This window comes from Fringilla coelebs, assembly GCF_963513975.1.
Source record: "Fringilla coelebs genome assembly, chromosome: 2".
In the NCBI taxonomy this organism is placed as follows: Eukaryota; Metazoa; Chordata; class Aves; order Passeriformes; family Fringillidae; genus Fringilla; species Fringilla coelebs.
Window position 1 is genome coordinate 49374294 of NC_140029.1, and position 15352 is coordinate 49389645.

The 15352-nt window shown below is 45.4% G+C and overlaps 1 protein-coding gene across 1 annotated transcript; it reads right to left on the reverse strand.

Annotated features, from left to right (window-relative positions):
* Positions 1 to 1874: 1874 nt before the first annotated feature.
* Positions 1875 to 9700, reverse strand: CLN5 (CLN5 intracellular trafficking protein). Its single transcript, XM_084226695.1, has 4 exons — positions 9534 to 9700; positions 6662 to 6827; positions 5303 to 5528; positions 1875 to 3498 (listed from the first exon to the last, which is right to left on the reverse strand). Exons 1-4 carry the CDS (start codon positions 9680 to 9682, stop codon positions 2987 to 2989), a joined length of 1053 nt encoding a protein of 350 aa, XP_084082821.1. The 5' UTR covers positions 9683 to 9700; the 3' UTR covers positions 1875 to 2986.
* Positions 9701 to 15352: the final 5652 nt, after the last annotated feature.

Consider the following 15352-nt stretch of genomic DNA (forward strand, 5'->3'; position numbering starts at 1 on the left):
GTATCATTTTCCCCGAGCTCACCTTTATTTCTTATCAGAAAAACAAAACATAAGTGTTGGCTCGGTTGTCCACTTTTGGGTAGGAGTTAATGTGTGCAGTGACAAATCTTACCTCTGAATCCAAGTGGTTACAAGTTAAGATATTGAAGGCAGCAGCTCTCCTAATCCAGGACATCTGGGGGTGTGTTTGTGAGGGGGAAGGCAGAGAGCATTGGTATAGTGATTTTCATTGCACAGTGCTTTGAGAAACAGGAGCAGCACACTCTGTTTGACCTTGATGGACGATCAGCCAGGATCTGCTTTGCTGGAGAACCCTCAGGGAAGGAAATGTGGCTTACAACCCCGAGCAGCCCACAAGTGTGGCAATGCAGCAGTTTTGCACAAGACTAGCATGCAGACTTGGAAATCATTGTAGTGTATATTTTTGCCTTCAAGTGCAATGTGCATGAGAGCAGGGAGCAGAACCAAGCACAGTCTGAAGTGATGAACAAGTGCTGTATTCAAAGTGTGAGTAAAGACTGAGTGACAGTGACACAATGCCATGCTTATCCGTGAAGCTGGCAGTTTGGACAGTGCCCTGCCTAGTTCCTGCTCTTGGGCAAGTGCTAATACCACCTTGCTGTGAGTGAAATGAGGTGAGATCCTACCTTCCGCTCCCTATGTGACTTTCAGGAGGAGGCCATCCTTAAGTGTTTGAGGTGAATAGGTGGTTTTCAGTCACAAGCAAATCATCAGGTACACAGAAGATGTGACATTTAATGCTTCCTTTTTAAGTTTTAAAAGTGTCATTTTTATGGATCTATTCTGGGCTTGTCTAAACTTTCCAGAATTAGCCTATTTATCATCTCTGTGGTTTTTTTGAATCTAACCCTATAGGCCTAACTCAAGGATTGTGGATTCTACCTACAAGAGAGCACTGCACTCAACAACTTCAGCTCATTCCAGTGCAGTGATTCCAGTTTAACTGCAACAGCACCTCCTTCAGGACTGCAGTTTGTTCTGGTGGAGTTTATTCCCACCCAGCTGTGCATTCAGTCTGAACAATTAACACACAAACCCCCAAAGCTGAGAGAAGCAAAGGAAGTGAGAGCTCTCTCATAAATACTGGTCTCAGAAGGAACTCATGTACAAAGGCCAACTCCTGCATTGACAATTAGAACCTTTAAACTGAGGCTAGTGTTCAAAGTGTGAAATGGACACATATGACTGCATGGAGGAATCGAATCTCCACATCACTGGCAGTGTGATCTATAAGCTTGGTTCTGTGATCCTATTTCCCCTTCAGAGCTTTGAACAGTGGTTTGTCATGTTCCTGGAAAGAAAAAAGTGGGCTTAACAATGTTGAGGGTTTCAGACATAAAAGCACGCATCAATGAGAATGTAACTTCTCACGACAGGCTTGCTGCAGCCCCTTTGACTGCCCTAGAGCCTCCTGGATTACCTTCCTGGTGGTGCTGTGTGGTGCTTGATTGCTGGCCGGGGTGAAACCATGACCGTGTCTTAATTCAAAGCTGAGCTCAGTCACAAGGGCCTGTGACTTTGGCTAAAAAGACTCAAGTTTCACCTAACAGTGGAGGTAGCAGCTTGAAGTGTGCTCATCCTCTCATTCTTCTCCCATTACCTCTCATGCTCATCCCATTACATGATAATGCAATTCAACTAATTAATTTTAGTGACTTTCTGAATACAAGGGTAGTTTTCTGCCGTTCTTATTGATTGAATTCAAGCACTGTGTACTCTCCTCTCTGGCTGCAGCAGGGTATTAGCTTGGCTCAGGCCAAATGAAACTGCAGAGTTGCCTTCCTGTGTTCCTACTTGGCCACAAGGCAGCAATAACTTCTGCAGGAGCACAATTCATCCCACAGCTAGTTAAAAAAAAAAACATCCAAGGGGGCAGTGAACACTTGGAGATGATTACATTGCTGCAGCTGTGGTTTTTCAGTGTGCTGGCACCTCAGTAGGTTCCAGAAAGCCTGTGGCTTTGGTCCCTTGGGTTTAAAGGAAACTAAGTAGTTGCCAAAGTACTCTAAGCCAAGCCTGGAACAGGACTCAAGGACACCTCAGCTGGCACAGCACCACTGCTGCAACATCACTGCCAGCAAGAGGCTGCAGTCACATTACAGCCAGCTCTGTGACAAGCATGGATTTTCAACTCCAGTGTTGATGCCCCACAAGCTGTCATCACTTCTTTCATATTAAGATTTCTATGCTTTAAAAAAAATCTGAAAGGAATACATACAAGTTCTATGAAACTGATCTAACTGAAGCCTCAAGTAGACTTCAAGATAGTAGACTGGAGAGTAGAACACTGCAATTATGCATGAGTCGACATCAAGGCAGGCAGTCTGGCTTTTATCTGTGGCACAGAACACACATGAAATTGAAGAAGAGCCATCTGTATAGTGTTTACAGTGCAGCTGAAGGAAGCTAAGTGGTGAAAAAGCATCACCCATGCCATCCTCCAGTACATTCACTGCCCCAGAATACCAGAGAATAGTTCACAGGTCCCAGCTGTACAAACCAAAGAACTACAGGAACATCAGCATAAGGCACATGTTGAAGGAACTGGACACGTCCAGACACTCATGTTGAGCGAGTTAGTTCTTGTAATTTGTGTCCCACCTCTGCTGGTGGCCAGGTGCCAGCTGCTGCCACGTGGCCATGCATGTGAAGAGCACCTGAGCCAAAAGCAGGCAGCTGCCTCCCCATTCCTCCTCTGGCACTGCAGAGCTCAGCCAGAGGAGCCACTGCAGTCTCCCTTCAGGCAGCAAGGGGCCGTGCTTACACAGAAGCTGGCCAGGCCAGAGATGCTGAAGGATGCATGAATATGTTATACAGGTAGTAAGGAAAAAAATTCAGTCTTTCACCTGGTACAGCAAAGCCTCTCTGACACAATTTTTTTACAGTCAGCAGTGAAACATACAACCCTTTCACACCATCATGGTAGCGCTCCAAAATCCTTAAGAATATTTTGCCATAAAGGCAGTCATACACCTAAGGATGCTTTGCTTCCAACAGGCAAAGGGACCTCTTCATAAATTATTTTGAGATAAGGGGACTTCATAGGTAAAAACCAGTATTCCAAGTTGTAGAAGAGGTAAAACTGATGATTCAAGATAACACGATCAATTATTTTGAAAAGATCTATGAAAAACTCCCTGACACTCTGATGAGGTCTAAATGGATTGTAAAAGTCTCTTATAGCTGCTGCCAGTGTCTTGTTTCCTTGTGGTCCAAAAATAGATGTTTCATTCCCCAGATAAATAGGTTCTCCGCTGAATAAAATTATGCTTGTGTAGTTTGTTTGTATCTTCTTAAATACAGCTCCTAAGTCAGCTAGCTTCTGGTAGGTTCTCAGTATAAACTTGGAGCACTCATAAGAGTCAAACCACACTGTGGACTTTTTGTCAGGACTTGCTTGAACTGTCCAGGTCTCGTAGTAAATGCCAGTCTCATTGTCGTATTTTACCCATCGTGCCATTTCATTAAACATGGTTCCTGTAAGAGATGAAAGTAAGTATTGCAGAGATGAGGTAACAAATGGAGGATTCAAAATATTTTCCATCTGTTTAAAGGTTCACCTGCCTCCCCTGCAAAAGTTTACCTACACTACCTCACCATACAGAGACACAAGGCTTAGGTCAGAGGGGCAAGGGATAACCCACTGAATAAATGACATTTACTTGCAGGTTATTTAAACTGTAATTCATTTTCCTGATGCTTCTCCTGCTACTATGCCAGAGCATTCAAACACCAGAGAACCGTGACACTTCTCATTTTGCATTATCCATGCAGACCAACAGGACAGAGGTAGAACAGTCTACAAGAGATGCTGCCAAAATGCTCACCAGACCAACAGACATTTCTGCACTTCAAGTTTTAACTAAATTAAAAAATTCAGAGCAGAAATTTTCAAGTTTCTTCACAAAAGAGATGCAGACTTAGACACCCTGCTGATTTAGCAACTCCACAGCTGGCAAAGCTGAATTGAGGGAAATTATGGATGGGATTTAAGAGCACTAAGATGGGATGCTTTTTGCCAGGTCTCTGAAGGGAGCAAGTTCAGCTCATGATGCTGCTCATCCGTGCTTGCATCCACTCACCTTCTCTGATTAGAAATCTGACAGTTATTGTGAAATTCAGCAACTGAAAACTCTCAGAGATGCTACTTCCTTGAAAGTTTCATGGAAATGGAAAGTGAGAAAGGTGAGGAAAACTATAACTATGCCTCCATGAGGCACCAGTGTAGCCTCATCTTTCTTGGGCATCAAATAATCCACAGAGAGAGGAAGCATGACAAGTTCCCCAGCTGTGTGAAAAATCTTCACTTGGTATTCATGCAAAAGAATTCAACTGTATCAGGCATCAAATACTTCAGTCACAAACTACAAACTCACAGGAAAGCAGCTCCACTTTACTTCCTTGTTTAAAGAACTGCCTAGAGTTTCTTAGCAGCACTGGACAGATTATGCAGAGACTGAGGCCAGCAAAGTGCTAAGGGTGGAAGTGGGCACACACAAAGCACCACATCACAAGAGCTGTAAGCTGACTATCCACTGTGTCTTGCACACTGCACCAACTTCAGAAACTAAGCAGTTTTCATCCCCCAAAATGTAACTCTCCAAGTCCTCAGTGAACTTTTTTTGTAAGTCATTCACTCTATTGCTAGAGCAATCAATCAGATTTATTTGAATGACCTTTTTATTTTAGGACTGCAGTGATCAGTATACATCAGGAAACTCTTCTGGTGATCACCTATGTATTTTGAAGTGTAAGGCCTAGGTTTGTTCTACAACATATGACAGAGACCTATTACTGGGGACATTTTCACAGTTTTTAGGACATATAATGAGGGGGACAGAAATAGAGATTAACATTTTTATATCTTTGAGATTGTTTCTAAATATGCCTTGTTTGCTCAATAATGAACATGTTTTCAACAGTTTTTCTATCTCAGCAGTCATCTGCCACTTCACAATAGAAGATTTTGTTTTGGTGAAGCCATGTGAAAAGAGCCCATAATGACTCTTTTTCTTAAGCTGTTTTGCTATTTTTACACTCAAGAGACTCAAGTGTTTTTGTACAGCAATACCAAATGACTCTCACTTAACAACTCTCCAGTGTGAATTGTTCAAAAGGCAGCAGCCTCATGCCACTTTCTGTATTCAATAGTGTTTGAAATTAGCATCATTGACTAATGCTGAGAACAACCTACAGAACATAAATTAAAAGATACAGCTTTACAAAAGACAAGGCTGGCTCTATTTTTGTATTAACATTATCCAAAGCATCTAAAATCTACCTGATATTGTGGTCACAAGAACTAAAGTTCCATTTGCCTTCCAGTGTGCATCATCTATTCCTTCATAAAAGCAGGCAGCTCCCTGGTTACACCAGAATGGTGCATCCATGCCAGGCCGCAGATGTGGAAATGTGCAGTTCCCAAGTTGGAAGAGCTCATACCATTCCATTGTGTAGTTTTTGCCTGTTAGAGAGCTCTTGAAACCCACAGCATCATGCATAATTTTCTGGAAAATAAAAAAAAACAACAAAGAACCAAACCACCAAAACGTTGATTTTATAACAACTTCAGCTTGACCTGTACAGAAGGTAAGATGCTCAGGAGCTGTTCTGTAATAGGGTGAGAAGAGGGGAGGGAGTTCCTGTAACATCTTGGATTCAGTAACACTGAAGCACAACACACCAGATTGCATGACACACACACTCCTATTCAGAGCATCATGCTGTCTCAGTGGTTGCCTATCCATCCATTGTAAACTCTGTCACTTGGAAGAAGATACTCAGCGGGAGCTCATCATCAAGACTCAAGCTCTTTTGAATCCTTAACTTCATGGGGGTATCAGAGAAAAAAAGAGCAGAACCAAGTCACCAAAACTATATCTTTCTAATAAATGCCATAAAGCTAATTATATAAGTACTTCATTTAAAAGCTGTATAGTAAAACATAAATCCAAACTTAGTTTAAGAACTGAGATAACAATATTTGAATCTATTTCCATTTTCAACTCTTTGTGCTTGGTTTTGATTCACTAACATTTCTTTATTAATTAGGAATCATGCTTTGAAGATTAATTTTGCTGCTGCTATAATTATAAATATTCCTAAAGCTGAGACTTCATGTTTGCATGGCTCCATGAATGGAGACTTCAACTCCATACTCATCATGACACTCAAGAAAGAACTGTAAAAGCAACGAACTTCTCATGATCCACCATTCTGACCAGCTGGCTGTCTGCTCCTGACAGATACCAATGTCCAAGCAAATATGTGAGTTTTAAACAAGAGAAAAATTAATACACCAAGCAACTATTTTACCTGATATAAGGGGATTTCTTGATGTGGTGATAGCACAGAAGAAAAGACATAATCCAAGACATAATGGGGTGCGTATACAAAGCACTCATTATGCAGCTACAGGGGGAACGTGTTCAAATCCACCAATGATGCTGGTCATGCTCTTGTCTAGCTGAGCTGAATCCTGTACATTTTGTTTGAAACTCAGTGTTGTTTAAGCATCTGCCCTACAGATAGCCTAGCTGTAATTGTGTGCTCTAATATTCTTCCATACAAGCAACCTTAACACCGGCTGTTAAATTCAGCTGAATTTGTCACTCTAACTTTGTTAAAAACGTCACCTTACCAAATGTCCTAGGAGGTCCCCGTACTTGAATTCCCATACTGGAGCCTGTAATCGATACACTTCAATGACATCCTCTTCTTTCATAAGTGGGATGGCAGAGCCAGTGGGACAGAAGGTGTAGCGAGCTTGGCAGTAAGGATCGGTTTTTGGACGGTAATCAAAGCGCCTGTGTTGAGAAAGAGAAGCACACAGAATGACAAGCACAGCTTTGCAGTTGGAGTACCTGTCACGGCTTCCTGAGGGGGACAGCTTGGGTGTCCAGCATCCAAGACAGATTCTGTGACCCAGACACTGCAACACTTGGAGTACACAAGTTCATAAGGCTGCTGGGGCGCAGATCTACAGAAACAGGACTTCAGGACTTAAGGCTCACAAATGGAAGTCATGTTGTACTGATCGTGAGGAAGTGGAAATAATGTGGATTACAAAGGGTGACATACTCACAAAGCTCAGAGACACACAGATGCTGAGTAAAGGATAGTTTGAGATCTGCCTCAAAAACATTCTCCTGGCAATTTATTTACATGGGGATTGACCAATTTGTTCTTTTTATTCTATAATAAGAGGTCCCCAGATGCAGCTATTTTGACTCTACAACATTGCCAAGCTCAGAAAAAGAATTATTCCCTCTATGCTAATTTTGATAAAGAGGTCTAAGAACGTCGTTGGGATCGTTGTTTCTATTTTGTTCCTATTAAACCTCAAAAAAACAAAGACCCAATTCACTTCCTTATCACACTATATTCAAACAGCAAAGAATGTTTCTGACAAGTATATGGGGAGTGCAGGGCCAGGTCTTGGTAGCAGGGTGGCTACAGGGGTGGCTTCTGTGAGAAGTCGCCAGAAAGTTTCTCCATGTCAAGCAAGGCCAATGCCAGCCAGCTCCAGGATGGACCCTGCACTGGGCAGGGCTGAGACAATCAGGAATGACAGCAACACCTTTGTGATAACAGATTTAAGAAGTAAAAAAAAGTTACTGCACCAATGTAAGTGTGGCCAGAGAAGAGCAGGGTTAGAATACGTACGAGACACAGCCTGCAGACACCATGGTCAGTGAAGAAGGAGGAGCAGGAGCTGCTCCAAGAGCTGGAGCTGAGATTCCCCTGCAGCCTGTGGAACAAACCTACATAGGGGCAGGTGGATCCCTTAAAGGATGCTTTGACCCCACAGAGCAGGGCTGCAGACCTATAGACAGAGGAGCCCATGCTGCAGCAGGCTTCCTGGAAGGACTTGTGACCTTCTGGGGACCCATGTTGGAGCAGACTGTGCCTGAGGGATTGCATGGAAGAGTGACCCATGCCAGAGCAGTTAATGAAGAACTGTTGCCTATGGGATGGACTCAGGCTGGAGAAGTTAAGGAAAAACTGTCTCCTGTGGAAACGACCCCACGCTGGAACAGGGGAAGGACTCCTCTCCCTGAGCAGCAGCAGAACAGCATCTGATGAAATGAGCCTGACCCCACTCCCCATCTCCCTGCACCACTAGGGGATGGAGGCAGAACCTGGAAATGAGAGAGGGGAGGGGCAAAGGTGTTTTTAAGATTGATTCTACTTCTTATTATTCTGCTCTGATTTTGTTAGCAATACATTCAATTAATATCACAAAGCTGAGTCTGTTTCGCCTTGTGATGGTATTTGGTTAGTGATCTCTCTCTGTCCTTATCTCAACTCATGAACCCTCAAAAATACCTCTATGCATTTTCCTTCCCCCGTCCACTTGTGAAGGGGAGTAATGGAGGGACTTTGGTGGGCATTTGGCAGCCAGCCAGGATCAACCCTCTGCAACAAGTCTTGCTGTTCCAAGTTCCTTCAGGGTCACTCCTGTATTACACTTAAAACAGCACTCCTATATTCCTGATACCACAACAAATTGGCATGCACAGCTTGTCCAGCTCTTGTCTGGTTAGCCAGGAGTGGGGGGGGGGGGGGGGGAAGAAAAATAAGGGAAAAACAATCCCCAAACCCTAACGAGTATGTCTGAAAAAGACACACAGAAAACAAAAACTTAGGCCGACCACACATTCAAGTCCTATTTCTAGCTTTCACACCTTACATTTCCAATTACCCCTTGCACTGCATGTGACAAGAAGGTAACAAGCATGTTAAGAAACACTGAAACCCCACATTTCTGAGCATCTCACACCAACAGGATTGTTCTCCAGATCCAACCATCCCAAGGCCAAGTCTTGTAACTCCTGAACTTGCTGGAAAATCCCAACAACTCATGACTGCAAGACCAGCTCCTTCAGACATCACCTGACACAAATGTAACTGCTGGGAATTGTGCAAGAGGCTCTCAAAATTTCAGGTGTGCATTATAAGGCTGCAGTTAAATATTGATAACTACTCCCTTTACAAACAGCAAACCCGTACAAAATACACAATCAAGCGTAGTGCTTCTTCCGAAGGGCCTCATTTCCTCGGCATGGCCAAATCTATCGCTATTTTCACACCGCAATGTGCAGTTGTGGCCCAGCACCACCAGGAATTTTGGAGTTCAGACAGCTCTGGAGCAGCGAACAGGATTTTGTACCGTTTCATTTGGCATGAAGCATGGCGTTAAGTTAAATTTGAAAAGCAAAAATACTCGCACCCCGATTTCCCCACCACCACCTTTTCTGCGGGCATTAAGGAGCGTGTTTAAATACGGACAGTCATTCCCGGGGGACCCATCCCTCCCGCTGCTGAGCCCAAGCGCAGCTCTCGGCCTGGCCCGGCACTACGGCTCCCTCGGCCAGCCAAACACCGCGTCAGTGATCACCACCCCGAGATCAGAAAGGGGAAGCTTCCCACGGCCTCTCCAGTCTAATGCACAGAGAAGCAGGAGCAGCGCGGCGCTGGCGGGCCGGCCGAGGCCCTCCGGCGGCACTCACCTGTAGGGCACCGGCCAGCGCCGCCGCGGCGAGCGGAGCTCCCCCGACACTCGCGGCCCCCACGGCGCCAGCAGCAGCAGCAGCAGCAGCAGCAGCAGCAGCGGCAGCAGCGGCGGCGGGAACAGCCGGGAGCAGCGAGCGGCGCCCATGGCGGAGCCGGGCCCGGAGCGGCGGGGGAAGGGGCGGGGCCGGAGGAGGCCGGGCGGGAAGGGGCCGCCCCCGCGCCCGCCCACGGGGCCGGGGAGGCCGGCGGTGGCCGCCGAGCCCGGGCTGCGGGCAGGGCCTGGCCGAGCGGTGGGGCTTTTTCTCCTCCTCCCGAGGGAAGCCAGCCGCGTGCAGAATCATCCCTGAGGAACGTCACCCGGCCGAACTGCCACTGAGTTTTCTGGAGGTCGAAGGAACTACACGTCGTTACCGTTTAGCTGGAGCAGGGATCGTCTGCGTTTCGCACATTGCTTTGGAGACGCGTCAAGGCTGGTGGAGGGTCTGGAGCACAGGTCCTACGAGGAGCAGCTGAGGGAACTGGGGGCGGTTCGCCTAAAAAAAGAGGCTCATGGGGAACCCTATCACTTTCTACAGCTCCCTGAAAAGAAACTGTAGGTCAGGGTCGGTCTCTTGTCCCAGGTAATCAGTGACAAGATGAGAGGACATAGTTTTAAGCAGTACCAGCGGACATTTAAGTTGGACATCAGGAAGAATTTCTTGACAGAAGTGGTGATTGGATATTGGAATGGACTGCCCAGAGAGGTGGTGGAGTTACTGTTCCTGAAGGTATTTAAGAAGAGACTGGATGCAGCACTGAGGAGGCACTGAGTGCCATGGTGTAGTTGACGTGGCGTGTTCAATCACAGCTTAGACTTGATGATCTCAGAGGTCTTTTCCAACCTAATTGATTCTGTGATTCTGTATAAGGCACATCAAGTGCCCATCCTCACACCCAGAGCCTACTGAGGGGGTCACCTCTGGGCCTGGCCCCGGGATGATGACATGAGGCTTCACCAAATGGCAGAGAGGCTTTTGCTGTGATAAACCCTGTAACCTTGAGCCTCTTCAGACTGCCCAGAAGTCTCGTCTGAAACTTTTCAGGGCTTCAACCTTATTCTGTATATCCGTCACCCATTTCAGAACACTTTTTCAAATTGTAACACTTTACATTACAGGAATCATATAGCAGTTTATTCTCTCATCTTTATGGTAATGGTGGGAATTATCTTGCTGATGAACAAAGAGTAACTGTGAAGACAGGTTTGTCAGCAGCATCCCTGCAGAAAACACAGCTTTTTCCAGCTCTGTAGAGTTCAAAACTAGCTATGCTGGCATCAGAGTCCAGGAGGCTCAGTTTAGTAGTTGGCATCCAGATGAAAACACTGGTGTATGCTACTCACTGGGTAAATAATAACTGTGCTGTGGACTTTTGACCATTGGGAGCCAGAAAAATATCCCTGCTCATTTCTTGTGAGCCCCTGAAGAACAATCAGTTCTCTGGTCAGCACTGTGCTAGGCTATATATTCAAACAAAACTGCAGGTTGAAAACCCTGCATCCTTCATAAAAATGCAGGATAGGCTGCTGAATATCAGTTTCAGTAATGCTGGGGGTACTAAAGATGTTCAGAAAACCTTAAAACTTTTCATTTCAGCAACATTTCCTTCTCACTTCCCTGCTGTCTGATTCTATAGTGTTTATTTTTAAAATCCCATGCCATTCAGCACTAGACATTAATTAAATGCATGTTTACATAATCAATACATACTTACATTTCCATATCTCATTTTAATCTCATGCATGTTAATTGTTTCTGATTTAAAAAATTTCTGGGTTTATTTGTTAGAAAATAAAGTGTGCCAGTAATCATGCATGTTTCATACCGTGAGTGTAGTGCAATATACCAGTTCTTTCATCTGTTCAAAAAGATATGTGTTTGTTTGGAATATAGCCATAATTCCTAGTGCTAGAGATTTAGATGTGTAACTCTGGAAGTGTTTTATGAAATTAAGGAAGGCTAATTTATCCCTTCTTTGAAATCAGGATGCAAGGAAGTGAAAAGGCATAATGAAGGTGCCATAACTGCTCACTAACCAAACTAGAAATGCACTATGAACAGGTTCTTAAACCTCACTCAGCATATGCTTGCAGTATGGATTATTAAATCTCCACTATGTAGATGCTGAAGGGGATGATTTTTTTTAATAGCATTTTTATATCTCACTTCATCACATCCCACAGGAAACTTTAGCAGTGAGGTACTAGTTTGTTTTTTTTTCCTCTCGTGCAACCTAAGTTATGCTCTGAACATAGAAAATAAACCACTTTTTTTATTTATGAATAAATATACTTGAGCTAAAAAGACATTGTCTAGTTTATTATGCCGAAACCTGTCAAATTCCCCATTATAAACCCACAGAGCTGATCTGCATCTTTTTCCAATAACAGGCTTTGAGTAAATACTAAAACTGTCTACAAAAATCAAATTCTAGACCTGACAGGATTCCTAAATTTTTCTCATTTCCCAGAATATTTTCTTTTCTGATTAGTGAAAACAAACACAGCAGATAAAGCTAAAGCTATCTGCTGAAAACACAGCAGATAAAGCTACACATCTGGCAGCTTTACTGATCACAGGGGTTTTTTTCCTCCACTCACATTGGCATATGTTAGCTATTGAGTCAGCTGGACACATACTGAGAAATACAAACGTTACCTGAAATCACGCTGAAGCTGCTCTGAAAGACAGGAGTTCATCAGTCAGAGGCACAATCTCTGCCTTTGAGGGGTAAGAAAGGAATTTTGAGAAAAAGATCCAGAAACAGAGCTCCTGGGCACCTACACTTTGCTACATAGCCTGAGATGCCACCTAAGCTGAGAGTTGGGCCAGGAGAAAGCCACGTCTTTTTTTACAGGAGGGGGGCATGACTGGGCTTTGTATGATACTGCTAAGAGTTCCCCTCAGGATCTCCTTGACCCTGGCAGCTAGGATGAGAACTGTGCTTGGGACAGATGTGCAATTCAGTAAACATTTGGGATAGCAGGGCAGCTCCTCCTTTGTCTGCCAGCTTAGGGGGCAGGTGATGGAAATTATTTCTTCCCAAGCTGGAATTCTAGGGGGATTCTGCTGAAGCCTGAGAGATAGGATGAGAGTTGGGATAAGGATGCAGAAGAAGTTCATCATGAGTTTTAAGCTGAGATGAACCCTCTGGGATTTGCTGCAGGGTAGGGATAAGTGAATTGATGAGTCAGCTGGGTGCCTGTGAAATACAAAGAGCTGTCCAAGTCAAATATAAGCTAACAGCTGTTGTCAGGCAACTAAGGCATCTCAAAGCAGGATTTGAGAAAACATCTTTCTCAAATCCTGGGCAGCAGGAAAAAGGCTGGGGTCTTAGGGCAGAGCTGTAGTTCAACCCCTTGAAGTCTGGAGGAGACAGTACCTGCTCTCTTCCCTTCAGGGTGTGCAGCCGGTTGCTCAAGGTCTGATAGAAACTTGTGAGGAAAGACAGAAACTGCTCCTACTCTGCTGAGACACCTCAGAAGGGGCTCCCTGCTCCTTTCCTGGCAAGCTGCTGTTAAGCCAAAGCTCCTGCCTTCCACCTGAGCTACACTGCAGCCACACCTGAACCCACTGTGTACCCCACCGATGCAGACCCAGGTCATTCCAGCGTAACCTTGCATTTGCTTCATCACCATGGATTTTTCTAGTGATTGGACTCTTGCTGGAACCTCACTGCTATTCAGTTTCTGGAAGGGAACAGGCACATAGTAGTGGCTGGATCCAGCAGCAGCCCCAGGTACAGCAGGGTCGAGGCTGGGATTACACTACTTGTGCCAAGGCCAGTTCACAGGATGTGCAGGAAGAGTGACCCATACATCAGGAAAACAGGAAATGGGACACACCTGCAGCGCAGCTCAGATGATGCCTGCATGCCCAGGCTGAAGTGCCCATGGATTTCTGGCTGGAGGGAATGTGGGTGGAGGCCACAGCAGAGGCTGGCCAGGGTAATTATAGGGCTACTAGTGCACTGAGGGCCTTGACCACAGCTGCTTCTCCCATCAAGGTGTGACCTCTCACCTTGCAAACATCTGGCTTCAGAGCAGTACTCCTTGTGAAGTGCTCTTGCTTTTGTGGGCCCAGGATGGAGAAGAGTCTGCCTAGGGCTGCTTTGGGGTGACAGAGAGCTAGGACAAGGACATGTCATGAACTGGGATGAAAACATAGACCTAAGACACAGAGGGCCATGACAAGGTCACACAGTCAGAGCAGGGACATGGTACAACCAAGTTGGAGCTGGATCAGGGAACAAAGCTGGCACAGAGATGTGACATAGAGAACCTGAAGTGGGATAGGACTATCATATCCCATCAAGTCTAGGGTCTATCCAGGAAAAAAGACCACCTATAATATGAATCTGAGATCCATCTAAAAGACAGGAGATTAGGTTATTGACAATTCAGGTCCAGGATCCATCCAGAAAGACTAGCCAGTAAGTCAGGTCAGAAAGGAGCAGGGAATTGTAGTCCTGAGGGTGCTCACTTCCCTAGCTCTAATATTAACCCTGGCCCTAACACACAGCAGAGTTTGGGATTACACTTGTTTCTCTAAACATACATTGAGCTTAAACTCCTTCCAGGCAGAAGCCTTCTCCTAGCTCTCAAGCATAAAGATGATTCCAGTGGGATTCCAGCTCTGCAGACTCTCAGTGGAGCTATGCTCCTGCTCAATCCTAGGAGGCAGAGCGTAGGCTGTGGTGTAGATTGTAGGGCTGAAGCCCTACACCTGTTTGGAGTAAACACTGCCCAGCAGACAGGAGTCTGCCCTTCAGCAAGGAATTTCTCTGTCCTGGCCCTGTTCTGTTCCAGAATCTCCCTGTCCATCATGCCACACAGACTCTCAACCAATCAGTATCCAACGGAATGCATTTTGCTGCAGGAAAAGGCTCTGCTTTCAAATGTTGTTTTTGTTCTGCCCAGACTGCTCACTCTCATGTCCTCTGCAGAAAACCCATACTCCAAAGTTTTGGAAGATACTCTAATTTTTCTACAGGATCCAGTTTTTCAGTCCTCTGGTTCAGTAGAAGAGTAAGTTTTCATTATTAAACACAAACTTCTTCTTATAATAAGAGAGGCAACTCATGAAAAATGAAGGACCAAGAGCTGAGAGATCTTAGTAAAATTCAATGCAGCCGATCCCTGGTGTGGCATTTGCGTGCTCAGTCCTAAGGAGGAGACATGGGATGTATTCTTTCCCTTTTGGTTCACTAAAGCAATGCCCTAAGGGACTAAGCTGGCAGTGGATCAAGGAAGAAAGTTTCGTTTGCTAAAATACCTCAGTTTTCCCTGACAAAGTGGAGCAGCTCCTTCAAACCCGGCATGAGGTTGAGGGAGAAAAAAGGACTAGGTGGAGTCACTGAAACAAACAGCATCAGGACCCAGCAGTACCGCAGTCCCCTTACCAAATTCCACTTTTTTTCTTTGGCTTTCAAAGCAATTTGGAAGCCGATTTTCATTACACAATTATAGCCCTACGCGCAAAACAAACTCACCAAACAAAACCCACTTCACAGGCACGCCTGAGGCTCTGCGAGGCCCTTCGGGACCAGCGACAGGGCCAGGCCCGTTCTGCAGCAGCACACCGAGGGTCACAGCCCCGCTGCGGAGCGCAGGCCAGGCCAGCCGTGAGGCCAAAAATATGTCCGAGCCCGTCTTGTTTAAAACTAGAGACACATGCCTTTTGCTTTCCAAACTTCCTCATTTATTTCCCGCCCCGCCCGCCCGTACGCTGGCGGAAGATGGAGACGGCGGCGGAGCCCGGCGGCGCAGGCGCGGCAG

Coding starts and splice junctions, on each gene's coding strand:
- CLN5 (XM_084226695.1), bottom strand. CDS start 9,682: ATGGGCGCCGCTCGCTGCTCCCGGCTGTTCCCGCCGCCGCTGCTGCCG. Junction 6,828..9,533: donor CGCTGGCCGGTGCCCTACAG/GTGAGTGCCGCC, acceptor TTCTCAACACAG/GCGCTTTGATTACCGTCCAA. Junction 3,499..5,302: donor TCTTGTGACCACAATATCAG/GTAGATTTTAGA, acceptor CATCTCTTACAG/GAACCATGTTTAATGAAATG.